General features: G+C 43.1%; 2 protein-coding genes across 2 annotated transcripts; one reads left to right on the top strand and one right to left on the bottom strand.

Annotated features, from left to right (window-relative positions):
• The first annotated feature begins 6751 nt into the window (after nt 1-6751).
• On the top strand, nt 6752-10558 carry LOC136958044 (somatomedin-B and thrombospondin type-1 domain-containing protein). Its single transcript, XM_067252269.1, has 5 exons — nt 6752-7373; nt 8451-8645; nt 8724-8802; nt 9448-9624; nt 10114-10558. The coding sequence occupies exons 1-5, from the start codon at nt 7148-7150 to the stop codon at nt 10229-10231; spliced, it is 795 nt and encodes a 264-aa protein (XP_067108370.1). The 5' UTR covers nt 6752-7147; the 3' UTR covers nt 10232-10558.
• Nucleotides 10411-14050, bottom strand: terf1 (telomeric repeat binding factor (NIMA-interacting) 1). Its single transcript, XM_067252268.1, has 10 exons — nt 13873-14050; nt 13652-13747; nt 13417-13541; nt 13110-13196; nt 12854-13003; nt 12008-12117; nt 11841-11864; nt 11536-11633; nt 11267-11340; nt 10411-11110 (listed from the first exon to the last, which is right to left on the bottom strand). Exons 1-10 carry the CDS (start codon nt 14048-14050, stop codon nt 10955-10957), a joined length of 1098 nt encoding a protein of 365 aa, XP_067108369.1. The 3' UTR covers nt 10411-10954.
• Nucleotides 14051-18462: the final 4412 nt, after the last annotated feature.

The following is an 18462-nucleotide window of genomic DNA, read 5'->3' on the forward strand; positions in this document are numbered from 1 at the left end:
CACGTGCATCAACTCTCCAATAAAGTCAGTTTCTGCTTGGCATCATGACAAGGCACATAGAATGGATGTCTCATTCAGATACAGAGATGGGGTATTACACTGTTGTTACACTGTTGTTACACTGTTGTTACACTGTTGTTATGTTGTTCATACACTGTTGTTACACTGTTGTTACACTGTTGTTACACTGTTGTTACACTGTTATTATGTTGTTCATACACTGTTGTTAATACACTGTTGTTTCACTATCATTACACTTTGATTACACTGTTGTTACACAGATACACAAACTGTCTGACACAGCTCAGTTTTGCTTTAGTCCAATTATAAATGAGGAAAGAGTGAGATAAATCCTTTTGGAAAAATCAAGGGATTTAACTAGCTTTCTTACTGTGACTAATATCAATTATCTCACAGACTGGGAGATGAAATATTCTAAAACAGATTGTATTGGTGGTGTTTGAATGGTAGATTTCAACTTACATTTCAAGTTTCATTTGAGTTTGGTTAATGTCAGTCTCTGCTCCTGTCCTGTAAGGTGTGTGTTTCAGGGCCACGCTCTGACCTAGAAACAGAGAGCCACCCCCTTATTCAGACAGAGTGAAGGGGCTGGATTCACTCTCAAGTGGAGTCTGGGTCTCTCTGCTCTCACTGGGGTCACCCGTCCTTTCATGTGTAGTCAAACAAAATGACCTGGAACAAACAGTCAACAATGAGTCCTTTACTAAGAGCTGCTCTGGGACCTGCCCACCAGTGGTTTATCATTTCATCCCAGCGCTGCCAAACCTGGAGCTGTGAAGCTGGATTGCTGATGGGAGGGGCCAAGGCTTTTATGAGTTAGTTTCGTCCTTTCCCATGCTCTAGGCCAATGTCATAACAACATGGTACGGCTTTTACTGCAAATGACAACAGCTAAAATATTAAGACTTATTGCTTGTTTAGAAATAGTTATATGTGAGTGTTATGCAAGCTAAAAGAATACTGTTGTGCAACATATCCTAGAGTGCAGACAGAGGAACCCCTCATAGTTGCAACCGTAATCTTACTTAAACATGCTGACCGCTATCTTTACTCTGCATGTCAAGATTTTTACTCAGCATGTAAAGATATACAGTGTCAAACTCCATATTGTAACTTTCCACTCCAAACTGAAGATGTAGTTTTCCACTCCAAGACGCACACACACACGCAGACACACGCGAGAACCTTAGGATAAAAGGAGACTGACAGTTCCTCAGACAACTCTGTACCACCATTGACTTGTCTCCTTGCTGCATGCCACAAGAAATAAACTGCCTTCACTCCAGAAACTTTGTGCACTACTTGATAAAAGATTTTTCTGACAACCAACTCAAATGTGAAACTCAATTAGCCGGCCAAACATTTCTCCCTTTATAACACTAACAGATTTAACAACCTGTTCACTGCAGTCGGACTGTATTTCCAAACTGACCCTAGCATGAGAAGAGAAGCCAAGCTGTGTTTCACCTGACTTGATGTTTTGCCAGTCTTCTCTCAAATCAGCAGGGATCTGAGAATGCAGCCTGTCCTCCTGCCAAATCCTATCTTTGCCAACCGGGAGTATGCAAAGGGCCCCAACTTCGGCTAAAAGGTGAGTGTTGGCTAGGGTTGTGTTAGGCCATTCATGACCATCCCTTAACAATTAGGAGACTCACAGTGTTCATTACCAACAGACTATATCTCTGGCATCTCTGACAAATGTGGGACGTGCTGCACAAAAATGTTTCATGCTCACCTCTTTGTCTCTGGCTCTGTTGACAGGATTGCGCAGAGAAAAACAACAGACCAGTAAAAATTCTTCTCCGATAAGGGGCATAACATATCGCCTGACTGTTGACTGTGTTGTCTCTCTGGTTGTGAAACAAGTCTGAACTCCTTCAATGGTCTTGTAAAGAGGTCGTTACATAGTGATCAAAAGCAAATAACGGAACAAATAAGGTACAAGAGGTAAAGGCTGCACACTGCCGGCCCAGTGGTGAGCTCTATGTGTTCAAGCAGGCCACCGAGGGGTCAAGCCTTTGTCTTTGGTCATAAAGAGAGTTGATCTCTAAGCTTTGGGAACATGGGGTTGCTTCCCAATGTTTGTGCACAGGTGTCTATTCCTTCCTTTTGAGACAGTTTCAGCTTGAAAAACTTCACTTGGGTTAAGTTGTTTGACGACTTCTTTTCATTTCATTTTGCATATCTTTCCAGCAGCTGCAAAGTCCTGTGCTGCTCTTAATGATCTGTTATTGTCAGGTATGAAAGTACAAGTTAGTCTGAATGAGGTGATGTCTGTTCGGCAGCAACAAACAAGCAGAGGCATGAGTAAAGTGTGAGCAAATGACACAGCAAATTCTCACACCAGCCTTCTCTGCATCGTTTAATGATTATCTTAATGTTTGCATCTACAGTAGCTGGTTATAGATTTATACCCTTACAACATGGGATGGATAAGTGGTTCTGGTCTTGGCAGAGCCTTTGTCAGTTTCATTAACACACGCGCACACGCACACACAAACACACCCAAGGGAATGAGCTATGACCTGACTAATGCCCTCTATCCCCCCTGAGTGAGAGTTATGGTGTGATAGGTGATGGATGTGTCCATACTCTCTAATTAAACCCTGAGATGAGCACCATCACTCCCCCTCCTAAAAGACCGGGGTCACGCTCCCCTCGGCCTCCATCCACTCCCCACAGCACATGTTCCAGCTGCCGGTCCTGGAACACGCTCATGCCAGCATGATGATTTACATACGTGTTAATGGCCAACGGGTGGGGTGAGGGACGCTGCGGGGCCACATTGCAGGCGGAGGACCGACCTTCATCACCACCTCCATACTCCTCCTCATCCTCGCTGTCTTCATCATCACCCTTCTCCACGGGGGCCAAGGTGATTTGCTGGTTGGCAGAGCCTCGTCAGCCTCTTGGACTGATGTGAAACATGGAGGTGTCCTTCTGCAGGTGAAGGGGCTCCCATCCATTACACACCTGACAGCCATTTCTGCTAATTAATGATGCCTCGTTAGCCAAAGGGATGACTCATCGTGTCAGTGCTGAGTGGAGAGTTGGAGAGGCAGGATCAGGGGATCAGAAGTAGACCAGGTACAGTGTGATGGTATCTTATCTGGACCGATACATGCCATTTGTCCGTTAATAACCCTGGAACATGAATTAGGAGCGTGCAGCAGTACACTCGTCTAATTAATGGAAATGATTAATTAATGGAAATGTGGATGTGGAATACAAGAATGCACTGTTACAGTTGATGAGAGAGACATTGATTGATGGCAAGGATGTCCAGGATCCTTCACAGCTGTGGTCGTCCTCTCTCTCTCTCTCTCTCTCTCTCTCTCTCTCTCTCTCTCTCTCTCTCTCTCTCTCTCTCGCTCTCTCTCGTTTCACACACTGACATTTTACATGACATTTTTACCATAACAGATTAGAAACATTAAAAATAAAACTTACAAGGATAAAAACCCACATGTATATTCACACATGGAAATATTATGACTGCATAAAGGGAGTTCTATGCTGTAAACTGTGGGCAGAGGAGTGCAGACTGGGAGAGAGACAGAGACAGCAGTAAATTCTCCAGATAAGGTAGGACAAAGAGCTTCATTCAGAACACAGCCACACCGCTGAAGCCATCAGGAAACATAAATATATTAAATTAAATGATCCATGCCTCTAAATCTTACTGACTGGTCAAACATTTGTAAATGCCTCGTAACTCATGTTTTTGATTTGACAGTAAGGAGTGCTGTATGCGTGCTGTTGTGAGGAGAATGGCATTTTCATGTGACTTCAATAGAGGGTAGAGAGAGATGGAGAAGGAGAGAGAGAGAAAGAGAGATAGAGAGAGAGAAAGAGAGAGAGGAGGAGAGAAGCAAGTCAGTGCTGATCGATGCTGGTCAGTGACCATGCTGTCACATCACCGTGACAACAAGTATCGGAAACAAACAGGTCAAACCCACATCCATTGGTGAGTAAAGTATTTGTCCCCATAGCGGCCCAGGCCAGCAGTTACCATGGAGACCAGAACTGTTTCGGATTCCCCATGCAGACGAGATTGACCTGGGAACAACTCCACTGTCTCCTCGACTCCTACACAAGAGCCTGAGGCATGCTGTTCACTATCACTTTGTACTCTGCTCCTCCACCCCCTCCACCCTCCTTCTGTTCCTCTCATATTCCTCCACCCTCCTTCTGTTCCTCTCATATTCCTCCACCCTCCTCCTGTTCCTCTCATATATCTCCACCCTCCTCCTGTTCCTCTCATATTCCTCCACCCTCCTCCTGTTCCTCTCATATTCCTCCACCCTCCTCCTGTTCCTCTCATATTCCTCCACCCTCTTCCTGTTCCTCTCATATTCCTCCACCCTCCTTCTGTTCCTCTCATATTCCTCCACATTCCTGGAAGCGTTGTTTACATGACAGGAAGTGTGCGCCTAACATCGAGGAGATCATGTGATGGTGTAATGCACAGCACTCTGCTTGATACCAATACCTTGCGCTGTCTTTGATGTCACATGAAAATCCACAGCAGAGCTGACACAGGCCTCTGGGAAAGTCTCCTGTTTCATCAATGATTTAGATAATGTGCATATGCCTGACCAAACCCAGTCAGAACAGATAAAAGGTGTGTTTATGTGTGTATGAGAGAGAGAAGTAGGGAGAGTGAGAGAGCAAGGGTGTGCATGCTTTTCACCTAACAGGATACATTGAGACTTAGGTTGTCTGCAGTGAATGATTAACCATCCGCATGCACACTCAAGCACATACCCACACACACACTAACACAAATGCACACGCACAGAGCATCACAGGTATTTTCTCAGACAAGGGCAGGATGTCAAGGGTGAGAGGCCTGTCAGACTAAAACACACAGTCTTTGATGTGCATTTCTAACATGCCTTTACAACCCTCTCAGACTTCGATACAGTTGGAATTCCCAGTCAGCAAGCATTGTTTGGACCAAATGAATAATTTCCAACAAGTTCCCTTTGTATATTTATCCTAAACTACAAAAGCAGTGTTTCAGAAATCTGTTGCCGCTTTATAGAAAAACCAATATAAACATTTCCAGACACCTGTGTCAATATTTGATCATAGAGGGTGGTTTGAATAGATAAGTTCTCAACTGCCTGATGCTGTCTCATAGTCAAATTCCTTTGACACTCCCTTTTCATGGGTCAGATAAACTCAATAAAATGTTCTCACAACACAACTTCAGGAGTCAGGTGGCTGAGCGGTGAGGGAGTCGGACTAGTAATCTGAAGGTCGCCAGTTCAATTCCCGGCCGTGCCAAATTACGTTGTGTCCTTGGGCAAGGCACTTCACCCTACTTGCTTCGGGGCAATGTCCCTGTACTTACTGTAAGTCGCTCTGGATAAGAGCGTCTGCTAAATGACTAAATGTAAATGTAATGTAACTTGGAACAATGTGCAAGGAAACATCAAAACACACTATCCAATCTTCAAGAGGTCACATTGGACTCAGTAGCCAGGCTGAGATCTATCTGCCTGCTTGATGGTGATGAAGGAGGCTATTAACACTGCTTGACCAACCTGCTCTTTGACGCGAAGGAGAATCAAAGGCTAGGAGAGAGATGGTCAGTAGGAGAGGGGCCAGGAGAGGCCATCTCCCCTCTTCAAACATCTCCTGGGTTCACGTGCAACAGGGGGGCTTAACCCCGACTTGACCTAGCTGGGCGTGGCTTCCTGTCAGGCACTAGCTCCTCCAGGACGCAGGGCGCAGGACTGGAGGCTCAATAGAAAGCACTGCTCATTCATCCAGGGCCCCTGTACACACACATCTGCACTATATCAATAATCTGACTGTCAGAATGTCAACATTGGATATGAAGGGGATTCAAATTGATGATACAACATTTTAATGTAATTGAAATGTATCCAATACAAACATAAGGCTAGCACAAATCCTTTCGCAGGCACACGTCTTGCAACTTGATCTCTCAATTTAATGCTGTTTTTTGTTTTGTTTCTAATGACTCTTGAATAAAATAAGTAATGAAAGAAGCTTGATTCGTCTAAGATGTGCCTGTGTAGAATCATGGAAGCATGCTGTCATGTGCTTTCACTGTCAAACCTTGTAGAAGTTATGCTACCGCAGATGTGAAGCATCACATCCACTAAACCACAGTGAAGTCACCTGATCAGGCAAAGATTCACAGTGGGACGAGTACTGACAGTGACCCGGTGTAGGCACCATTCTACATTTAATCCATGCTATCAGGGCATCTCTTGCAATCCTTTGGTCGGTCTTTTAAGCATATATAAATAGACAACATCAGGGGAAAAGTAAAAGGACAGAGGGAGGTGACAACCAAAAGGGTGATCTGTACAAGTGTACACCTCTCCCGCTATGACCTGGAGGCCGGCCAACAGCTCACATTCCTCCTACTGCCTCTATTGTCTCAGTCTGAGACACAGGGTGGCACAGACCTGCTGGGCAAGACCGACTGACACAGAACAAAATACAGAGAGAGAGAGAGAGAGAGAGAGAGAGAGAGAGAGAGAGAGAGAGAGAGAGAGAGAGAGAGAGGGAGAGATAGAGACTAAGAGAAAGAGAGCGAGGTGGAGGGAGGGTGGGCACACAAATCCGCCCCTCCTCTCTCTCTGTTGTGTTTGTGAGTCTCCTCCAGGAGGGAGGGACTCCGTCTGAGAGGGAAGGAGTGATTCCCTGGAGGGTAAGGTCTGGGAGTGGGGACAGAAAACACCCAATAGGCACATCCCAGTGTGCACAGAGACAGAGTGAATAGAGCCTGAGAGGAGTTGCTGCTTCTTGTGGCTGCAGAGTAGTCCTACTGCTAGGGGCAAACAGAGGGGTGGAGTGGAGGACAAGCTGGATGCAGGAATTTCAGGTCACAAGGGCTTGTGTGGCAGCTTTAGCCTGGACTAGACTGGGTTGGACTAGGTCGGTTCTGGCTGGGAGCCTGGTGTTCGATCTCTCGACTGACAGCAAGGGAGACATGTAGCCTGTAAGGGAGTAAACACACTGAGAAGAGCACACACGTAGAGACTGTGTGGGAAAAACAGACACATACACAAACGTTCTTCTTTGTATTTGTGTGGGTAGCACGGAGGTTGCCATTTGGTGTGCCCCCCTTTTTTAACACCCGATGATGTGGTCCTTTGGGGAGTATGCCAGCTTGCTGTTGGTGGCAGCTGCTCTAGGAATGTACCACTTAGTGGAGGGGGGGTGCTCTGGAAAGTGTTGCCAAGGCACAGACCTCACCTGCGTGACGACCGATTGGAGGATGGACCGAGTATATGGAACGTGCTACTGTGACGAGGGCTGCATCAGGACCAAGGACTGCTGCTTCGACTACTCCACAGAGTGTCCAGGTAAGAGACGTCACTATACTACAAGTCAGACATCGAAACTGAGCCAAAAGAAAGAAATAGAAAGCCAGCAAACACAACAAGTGCACATGCGATAACGTTGAAAATAAATGCTGTCACCTTTTAAAAGAATGGCGGTTATACTGGCCAACACACTTGATATTTCCTTGTACTGCTCATCAACTGGCAAACGTCCATACTGTAAGTTCCCTCTGTATCTGATAGCCTCTTGATCTCCAGCAATCTACCTCTTGGCCCAGGGCAGTCTCTTCTCAAAAGAAATTATATGCTTTCTCCTCAGTACTGTACTCTGATACTTCTGTCACGAGGCATGTGTGTGTGTGATATGGAAGCATTGATAAGTAACTGGTGGGGAATGTCAACCACATTATCCTAAATGTATCTGAATGTATTAATAATCATTTTCTAAGCAGGTTTGGTATGTGGGATGAACACACTGCACCTCATACCACATCTTATACAGGGGGCCTACTCTCTCTAAATCAATCTGCTCAACATCAAAGCTCAAATCTCATAAAGCTTGAGGGTCTACTGAAAAGAAAATCACAGGATTAAATGGCTGAATGGACTCAAGTTCATTTGGCCTGTTCTCAAGCCACTCAGGGTTTAAGAAGGAAACATAAATTCTTCAAGTCCAAATCAATTTCCAACCGAGTCCAACTTCCACTTCGACAGGTTACATGCTCTACTTTGCATGCCCACTCCACTGGACAATTGCATTCATTAAGACACTGTTGATTGTTGAACTACTCAGTTACAGACATTACTGACTGTATTCATGCACCCTACTGTTTTTCAAAACAACTCTACAAACAGTGGAGTTTTAACAGTTGGTTACTGTTCAGTAGTGAGTTTAGGCTTAGTCCTGGTCCCCACCTCGTGTTGGTCCCCACCTCGTGTTGGTCCCCACCTCGTGTTGGTCCCCACCTCGTGTTGGTCCCCACCCCGTGTTGGTCCCCACCCCGTGTTGGTCCCCACCTCGTGTTGGTCCCCACCTCGTGTTGGTCCCCACCTCGTGTTGGTCCCCACCTCGTGTCTCCCGTGTGTGTGGCCCTCCAGCCCAGCCGTGTGTGGTGACTGAGTGGAGTTACTGGAGCGGCTGCTCCCAGCCCTGCCAGCCCTCGCTGAGAGTCCGCCGGAGGCACATCCTGCAGGAGTCGAGAAACAGCGGAGAGCCCTGCTCCAGTGTGGAGGAGAAGGCTGGCTGCAGGGAATACAGAGACCACCAGGGGACTCACTGTGGAGTCAACATAGGTACACATGCTAGCATCACACGCCCACACATTCTTATATGACAGTACATTTGGTGTATCAAAATTGATCTTTGCTCAGGTCCAGCATTCATCACCAGCATTAAGTTTGGTAGAGGAAGGCCAAAGCATGATGTCTATGGAACCTCTCTGGACCCTGGGTATGTTTTCTAATCACAGTTTACATTACACAATACACACAGATAAGATACTGTCTGTATTATCGCAGAAAAAGAGAGCTGGAATTTCAGGGGAAACGAATATTGAAGTCACAGACCAAGCCTCATTTTAACAGTGTGAAAGTTCATCTTCATCCCTGTGACTCTTATTGTGACAGAAACAGCCCATTAGCCTCTCAGAGTAAAGTGCACAAATATGCCAGCTCACCTGGACACCTGGCTGTGACACACACACACCCACTATGTTGTCAGCTTTATGAGTCTTTGCTGAGCCCTTTGAAATTAAACACTGCTCTCCGAAACATGAATGGCAGTATAGTAGCCTACAAAGAACTGAAGCCCAAAGGGTGGGTCAGATATGAACAGACAGACCACACCCAGCTTTAGGTCTGCCTGACCAAGATCCCAAACAAAGACTCATAACACTGTCAACATGGTCTAACTGCATTTTACGACAGTAACGTCAATTGACAATACCAAAAAGGGGCTCAGTGGTGAAGCATTTGATTGGGGATCAAGACGTTATCAGTTCAAATATTCCTGCAGGGTGCTTTTGCTAATGAATAGATCAAGTATTTAAAAGAACCTGGCACCAATTGCATATATCCAACCTGTTCTCTCTGCCAGGTTCTGTATGAAATACAAGATGGAGTCTCTCACCCCTCACTGCACACTGGAGAACCAGCCACACACACAATGGATGCAGTACTTAAGGGAGGGTTACACGGTGTGTGTGGCCTGCCAACCACCTGCCATGCAGAACCACAGCAGCAGTTGCCAAGGGGACGGACAAGAATCTGACAGGTATGGAGTCACAGGGAGATCAACTGGCAAAATGTCCAAAAACTGTCCCTACACAAGATGTTGTCAGCTTTTTCCTGTGCTTGAGCTGTAACATGTGACTCGGGGAAACATGTTCACACACAGCCGTGTGTGTTGGAGTAACCACAGTCATGTCTTTGTACTGGGCAACCTGGACCCCTCACCACTCTCCTGTGAACATGACCTTTGCACATTTCTAAACCGTGGTATTGGTGCAAGTGTTCCGTTAGCGCTGAAACTTGCCCTAAATATCACCTCCCATCACTCTACTCCTTGCAACAGAAAATGCCCAAAATAAACCCTCCTGCTAAACGATTTCACTGTTTAAGCACACTGAACTCCGCTTGACGATATTGCCACATAGGCCTTGGTATTTGACATCCTTCAGTTGCCTACAAATGGCTTCCTTAACACTCCCATTAAACGTCACCATGAAATGCTGTGACAGTATTGTACCTGTGTGTGTTGCAGTGATGCCCTGCTCCACTGGCAGGCAGTGGGAAGCCCTCGCTGCAGAGGCACGTGGAAGAGAGTCCAGAGGACCCAGCAGTGTTCCTGCCCACAGGTTCACAGCTTTGTCTTCATATAAGTCTCAACATCCATCTCACCACACAACAAGACTGGCTGAGATATTTCCAGCTGGACCAGAATACCCTATGTTATTTATTAAAAGATTCAGCATGCATTCAGTAACATTATAGAGACATGAACATACTGCTCCACCATTATAAATCTGATGAGAGTCTGGAGTTGGACAAAGAAATAATACATATAGAAAACTGTTTTAATGTCAGCCATTTGGTGACTGTATGTATGGGGACAGTTAGAAATCACATTCCAAAGCACGACCCTCACATTTGCAAGATGAATTTAAAAGTATGTATAATACAACTTGTGTAAAATGTACAATAAATTGAATACAATATGTTTTTTCCCCAATGTTTTGCACACAAATCCCATCTAGTTAGATATGCATTTTCTGTGTTGTTCGCCCTCTGCTGGTAGTAGCTAAACTTGACATACTCAAAACATGCCACCACACCTCTGGAGCCTTCAAACACACTAGAGTAGAGCGTTCAAGCAGCGTATGTCCAAGCTCCTATGATGTATAACTATGAAGGAAAAAGTGAACTGCAAGTGGTCGAAGCTGCATCCTCCAACAGAGACACTGGCTGTTGAGTTTATCATGTTGAACACATTAAAAAGCGATGCACTGCATTTCACTAAAACATATTGTACATTCAAATGTATAAAAAGTTGGCCCAAATGTAATTCCTCATTAGGGCAGCTCAGGTACAATCAGAGAGCATCTTTAATCCATTAAATGCTTCTTCAGAATCCTCCAGCGGTCTTTGAGCATGACACCGGTGCGATTCCCAAAGTCGTAGAAAAGCAGGATTTTAGACCACTTTCCCTCGCCGTAGCGTTCCACGCCCTCAATGATCTTCTGATCCTGCAACGCTGTCCACTTAAAAACGACAACACACAGGCCATGAGCTAGCAGGAACACACTACATCACATGGTGCAACGCTCATATCTCTTATTTCTGGAAGCTTGCAGTGTGTCTGCTGTGCAGCCTCCGTACTGGACCCCCCTATCCAGGTGAACATTGGTGTTACTGACCTTCCGCTTGCCTCTGCTCTTCAACTCAGGGTGGGTAGGCGAGGCTGCTCCTGACTGGAGCCGATCTCCGTCTTCTGATAATAACAGACGCAAACAAACGCACTCTAGTTTTCAAATGTTTCTCTTTATGAATTATCAATCATTAGCTTCAGAGAAGACAAGTAAAAATGTTATGAATATACAAGTACACACGCATACAGTATATAGGTGAACAGGATGTAAACAAATAGCTGTGCTGGATCGTGTACTGATGGAAAGGGAAAACCCACCTCCGTTTCCGATCCTCCTGAGTACAACCACAGGCTTCTTCCCAGATTCAGGTTTCCACGGGAGCTCATTCTTAGTTGACAGCAGTTTCTTTTTGGGTCTGAGGAGAAGCATTATATCATGAGAGATGTTCTGTTTGCCCCTGCATTTGCCCCTAATGTAAGTGACCATAACTCTCTGTGCTGCTTTGATGACCACATGTACGGGCCTAGCGACAGACTTGACCCTGCTGCTGGCGTGAGCGGTGAACATTGACATAGCAAGGAGACTCAATCACTCATGGCAGAACTGTGTCTTTTATACTCACCTCTTAACCGGGGTTTCTTTGTTACTGTATGAAACAAGGCACATAACATATTCAGACTGGAATATTAAAAGCATTATAGACAGTTGTTGAAACAGCAGCGCACACTACTGTGGACGGTTATGTTTTTTTAACCGTTTTCCATAGAGAATATCTAAACAGCGACTTACTCCTGAGTGACTGGGGTGGATTCACCGGTTGACTGTGACTGTGTTTCACTCTCTTCAGTCCCCGAGTCCTCCAGCTGGTCAGGGCATGCCTTAACCACCTTGGTGGCAGCCTTAAGGACAGATACAGGCTTTACAAACACATTTACATTTAGTCATTTAGCAGACGCTCTTATCCAGAGCGACTTACAGTAAGTACAGGGACATTCCCCCCGAGGCAAGTAGGGTGAAGTGCCTTGCCCAAGGACACAACGTCATCTGGCACGGCCGGGAATCGAACTGGCAACCTTCTGATTACAAGCCCTCTTCCCTAACCGCTCTGCCACCTGACTCCCTAACCCCCTGGGCCGACACCGTGCCCTCAACCTTTACCCAGCAGCTACAACATAAAAGAACACCTAATTCAACATGGTTGAATACAGAACGGCAGATCTGACTGACAGCTCCAATTAGATCTGACTGTTAAAGCATGACCAGGAACAGTCAGTGGACCATTACTCATAGGAAAGGGCTTGACTAGCAGCTAGCGCTACAGGCCTATTCAGTGGTTCATAGGCTCCACAAGGAACAGGTCTCATTATGGGGAATATGGTGGAGCAGAAAATTGGTTCCCAATATTATATCTAAACCTTTTCCTGTTTGAACAATGGCTTGGTTCACTGGAGCATACATTGGCATTAGCCAAGATCATATTGCTCCTTTAAACACATTGAAGTTCACACTGACTCTACTTCCAGATAATAATATATCGTGTTGATCAATAAATCTGGCGGGGTTGACTACAGTCAATACTGCTGGCAGGTTCAGATGCTTCCTTTTAGTAGGCAAACATTGAAATGTGTTTAACACCTTGAGGAGGAAGTCACAAGGGTGCAGTTTCAGGTAGGCCTGCAGAAAGTTCAGGATGGCATCCAGTAGGCGAGCGAAGCTGAAGTTGAGGAGGTACGAGTGGTAGGTGTCCTTCCTCTTTATGATGGATGACAGCTTGATCCCCAAATTCTGTGGAGGGCCAGGGGTACAGCTCTCACCAAATGCCAATGCAGAGGGAAGGTTATAAAAATGTATTTCATAAGATAATCATATAATATACAAGATTGAGTCTAACCTGTGGGATTTCACATTCCTTCAACAGCCACTTGAGGACAGTGGAGGCCATGGAGCACTGACCCATCTCCAAGCACACAGCCACCGACTGGAGAAGAAGAAACACATATTGTTTTTCTTATCTTTAAATGATTAATGTATGTTAATCAAAAGCAAAATGCCAGCCGTTAATTCTGACTAGCAACATTATTATTAGAGCCCTGAAAAGAACTGTACGGTACTTTCCTAGAAATAAAAGGATCAATCGGGCCTGGGAACCAGAAAAAAAGGACAAGGGAAAGTGAAAGCTGTGGGGCATTTCACCTTACCTGAACATATAAGAGATTGGTAATGTCCTCAAAAAGACGGTCGTCAGCCACAGTTTCTTTGAGTAGTTTCCAAATGTTTATGGCAGAAATAAGAGGTGTCACTTCAACCCCATCATAATGCATGTCTGTAACGAAGATTACTGACATTAATACCACCAGCTAATGCTAGCTATTGTATTGATGCTAATGGCAGAAGCAAAACTTCTTTAAGCTTTGCAAAATATTTGTAACTTACCCAAATCCTTCCCGTGCATTACCCTAGTGACGAACCCCGCTATGCTTCTCTTCTGAGACAAATCGAAGTTAATGAGAGGCATACTCCCAAGTATTGCTGAAATTAGATAAAAATATGTTGATATCAGTTTGCTGCCACTGTACCGTACCAGTAGTAGTTTGATGGTTGTTTAGCCCAGAGCCATAGGTTAGCCTAAAGCTAATGTTTACATCACAACTTACCGTCCAAATTAATGACCGTTTTCTCAAATTCCTCTAGTTTATCCTCCTTAAAGTAACGACACATACTGACAAAATGAAAGTCAATCATCCATCGTTTACAAAGAGTTGTAACTTTCGAAAATTCCACCATATCATCATCCGTGCAAGGTGTCTCCAGTTGACTTGTATCAGCCGCCATGTCTGTGTGTTTTGGAAACTTTGAGAGGTTTGTGTTTCAATTTCCGCGCGACTACAAAAAGAACGTTAGCTTGTTTCTGCATGGACCTCTAGTGTCTCGGAGGCAAGCTGCAGCTGTATTTAAATAATGTGCTTGGTGTATAAATATTCACCAGAACCTTTAAAATATTATCCTAAGTTAGATCATTACTATAGTTATTCCCCTATCAGTTCCATAACCCCTATACAGGACCAACGTTTCACTGTGATAACATCACTATGACTAAATCTTGAAAAAACCCAAGACTCTCTTCCATACAAGTCTTCCACAGTAGCCTACGTATGCTGATCTGGTTTTCACAATGCACGTAGCCTCTGCGGAGATTTATTTAAAACGCATTGCTTACAGAGAAAAAAAAGGCTTAGCATACTTTTGAAGGCACGGTCAATTAATTGTGTGCACTGGAATGAAAATGGCGTTTATTTTATCACTGCTGAATTAGTTAATTATAATAAGGGCACCTATTGCAAGTCTGCATTTTTGAACATGACTGTCTTGAGTTGATTAATGGAACAATTATTGCTATTTGTGATTGCTTGAATTGATTAATTAGTGAAACTACATGGTTTAGTAGTAGTAGTAGCAATAGAGTCTTTATAAATGACTCAAAAAAAAGAAGACACACATATCAGTTATATACACATTTATTTGTTATCCTGCATATGCTAATAGACATAATGTGGAACAATGCTCTACAGAAATGTTGACATACATGTACTATAACAAAGTGTTCTGTGGTCACATATAGGTTGGACTACTACATGCATACAAATATGCTGCTTTGTACAGAAACAGTCTGCAGCTCAAAAGGTGTCTACTGGTACTGTCCTTCAAAACTGAACAAGAGTAGAGTTTAAAACAAACAAAATCCAAAAATAAGAGGCAGAATACACAAAGACATGGTAACAAACAATGTAGCATAATGCATCATGGAGTAGCAGGGTTGGGTAGTTATGCATGGAGGAAACAGAGACCATTCTCTCATAGAAAATAAACGACACAACCTTGTTGCTGTTTACTGTATCACAAAAGATAATAATAATGCGACACAGTACGAAACAACACAGTCCTTTTGCTGTTAGCTCACAGAGTTAATTTCAGCATCCACGCACAAACATCATCCCAAAGGAACCAATCCAATCAACCCAGTTTCTTTACTTTACCTGTATAATAAAGGATTTCTATCACATGGAGAGGGTGATAAATACAAATGAGAAAAAAAGAAAACTGTAAACTGATAGTATAAACAGGATTTTCAAAAAGACTAATGAAAAAATAATAACATATCTTTCTATTCATGAATGTGTCAGTTGATTTTCACATAATGGATCACTTTACAAGAAAAACCTTAACATTCCATGAATATTTCACAGAGAACTCACTCGTAAACAAATACATGTTTTAATGATACTGGAAGTCTGGACACACAAACACAATGACGGACAAACCATGGCTGACCCCTGATTGAATGGACCTGTTTGAAGTTTGCATCCACCGTCACAGTCACAAACATCCCAACATCTCCGCCTCAAAACCCAGTGTACTCACCATTTACCAATGGACCAAAGTTCCTGTAAGCATGCTATGAGGATTTGAGAACCATAAGGAGTTGTAGCGTGGACAGACCAGGCTAAATGGCTTCACTAGGAGCAAATCAGTTCAATTCATCCAATGACCAGGGAGATCTCTGTTTGAGTTAAAATATGGCTTCAAATTGTGTCTTTCTGTCTATCTGTTGAGCTGGATGTCCATTTAAGCACTCAATCAACGTAAAATGCATTCAGTCTGAGCTCGAAGTCAATTAGTTTTCTGAAAGACTTAAGAAATACCCACATCCTCTATGTGTTCCTCTCCATTGGACTAGTCTGATGGGGGTGAAAATGGGGGTGGAAGATATCCAGGGGGCAAATTATGGCTGCTCCCTGTTAAACAAGACATCAGTGTGGATTTGACAACATTATCTTTAAAAAATAGGAATTGTTTAACATTACCTGTAAAATAAAAACTAAATCTATCCAATCAGAACATCACAGAGTTATAGAAAACCTGAGAACTCAACAATATTACTGGCATCTATTACATAAAGACCTGATTTTTCCTATAAAATTAGAATTTTCTGTACACTGCTATATGAACAAAGCCAAATGACTTGCTACCTTCTCATAAACAGCTTGTTATGAAAAGGCACGCATAATTTCCACCACCATATGGCAGGAAATTGTGGCCGTGCTTGATTTTGGTTTAGAAAAAATAGAATCGTTCTCAACATAAATTCACAAAAAAAAAAAAAAAAAAGACTTTGTCTGTGGCCACTGAAATCCTGTTTTAATTTTTGAAATAAACATATGTTGGACTTCCGCAATTTATAAAAGGCCCTTATGGTCAATTTGAATCTGTATCCCCAAAGCCAAATCAAATTTGAGGTCCATTGCCATCTGGCATTAGGGTGACTGAAAGTACACACCTGCCACACAGTATTCAAAGCAAAATCAAATTATCTGTTTGCATCGGGATTATGGTGTCAGCAACACTGTTATTTCATTTTATATTAAAGATACATTATCTTAAAAATACAAGTAGTTTCCGCCTGTACACTTACAAATCTCACAGACAGAAAATAAAGTGCCACAATTCTTGGCCTGCATAGTTTGCAGTATGATGTATTGCACTTCCCACTTCTTCTAATCAATGAGAACCAACTGAAATGTAGAAGTCATCCACCTCGTCCCAGTTCTGTTCTGGTTTATGTGGCTTCCTCTAACCCACTACTAGTCGTTTTTCACTCAGTCAACTGCCATGCCAAAGCAATATGGATATATTCCAGCAAGACATTGGAATAAAAGGCAACAAAAATGTTCATTCTGTGAAAACAAAAGCGAGAAAGAAAAACTTTGGGTCAAGTTAGACTGAAATCTTGTTTTGTTCACTGTAAAACACAATAATGTACATTTCAAGACACTACAGATATATACAAAAATGTCTTAAAGAAAGAGCAGGGTTGGATAAACTTGCAGGTGTATGTACTGTAACAGACGATAGTACAGGATCTGACAGAGGAGGATATGGGGCTGAAGTCACAGACAAACCCAATGAGAACAATCAAATTGAAGTAATCTACAAATTACACTTAATGTTGCTGAGCAGAGAGGATGCACTGACAGATGACAATAAAATGACAAAGCATGATAATATTATTGTTTTGGTCCTCTGACAGTAAATCTGACAGCATATTATCATACTTATTTCCTGTATTAGACTATTATCGTTGCATCTGTCAAAGAAAGACCTACAGTAAGAACACCTTTAGGATAATGACCAGACCTACACTAATTTAATTGATACACATCATATTTTCATAGACCTTTTCTGCTCTACTTGAAAGCTCTACAACTGATCTAGAATAGGCCTACTTATCTGTTGTGTAATTATTAAAACTACTTTAAGATATCTGAAGTCAGCAAGTAAATAATGCAGACAGAAAGCAAACAAGTGGACCAGACTATGTAGTTTTAATCAACCAAATATATAATATTTAATGCCCTGGTCCTAACCTCTGAATGCAATACATTTAAGTTAGTAATTAAGTTAAGCTGAAGCTTCTGAAGTTCTTTTCATCACTGGTTATGTATTTGGCAACTACAGGTATATACTCAGTTGTGGAACAAAGGGGGTTTAATCCTTCTATCCAAATAAAGTGTGACGGTCATTAAGTTCTCACAAGTTCTTATCAGGACAGTAAACCAAAACCAAACCAAGTAGTATGCAAACCATAGACAAGAATGTTAACATTAATTGCCATACAGAATTCAGAACACAAAACATCATCGTGTTGTCATGGTACACATTGCATTTCCACAAAAGGGTAATGATATGTTTTTTATAGGTCGCTACGTTGCAACACTCTCTGAGGTCTCTGAATGCAATCTCCCTCTTCGCATTTGAAATACTTTTCTTTAGCCATCCTGTGCATTGGCATTGCCTTTGTTGTCATAATATTTACAGTGGAGCGCTTACAGCAAACTAAGCACCATAAAATAACAAGTTTTTAAATGCATGCTTTTTATGTTCCCTCTGTGCATTTCTCTCTGTTGCTATAAAAGAAAGATAAGGTCCATATTTACATTAGGATATTTAAAATGTCTATATACTTTGCTAAGTTCTCTTGGTTTCGCAAGAGCCTCTTCTTTGAGCCCACCGTTTTCTCCCACAAAGTCTGCCGAAATCTTCAACAATGCTGCAGTCTCACCTTCAGCGAAACACAATGACACAAGTAAAAGGGACTTGTCATGCCATGCAAAAATATCTTTAACTATATCGCTGCACCCTTTTCCTTCGTTTCTCTTCCTGTCTTCATCCACACCAGGCATTCTCCC

Source organism: Osmerus mordax, chromosome 15 (assembly GCF_038355195.1).
Source record: "Osmerus mordax isolate fOsmMor3 chromosome 15, fOsmMor3.pri, whole genome shotgun sequence".
In the NCBI taxonomy this organism is placed as follows: Eukaryota; Metazoa; Chordata; class Actinopteri; order Osmeriformes; family Osmeridae; genus Osmerus; species Osmerus mordax.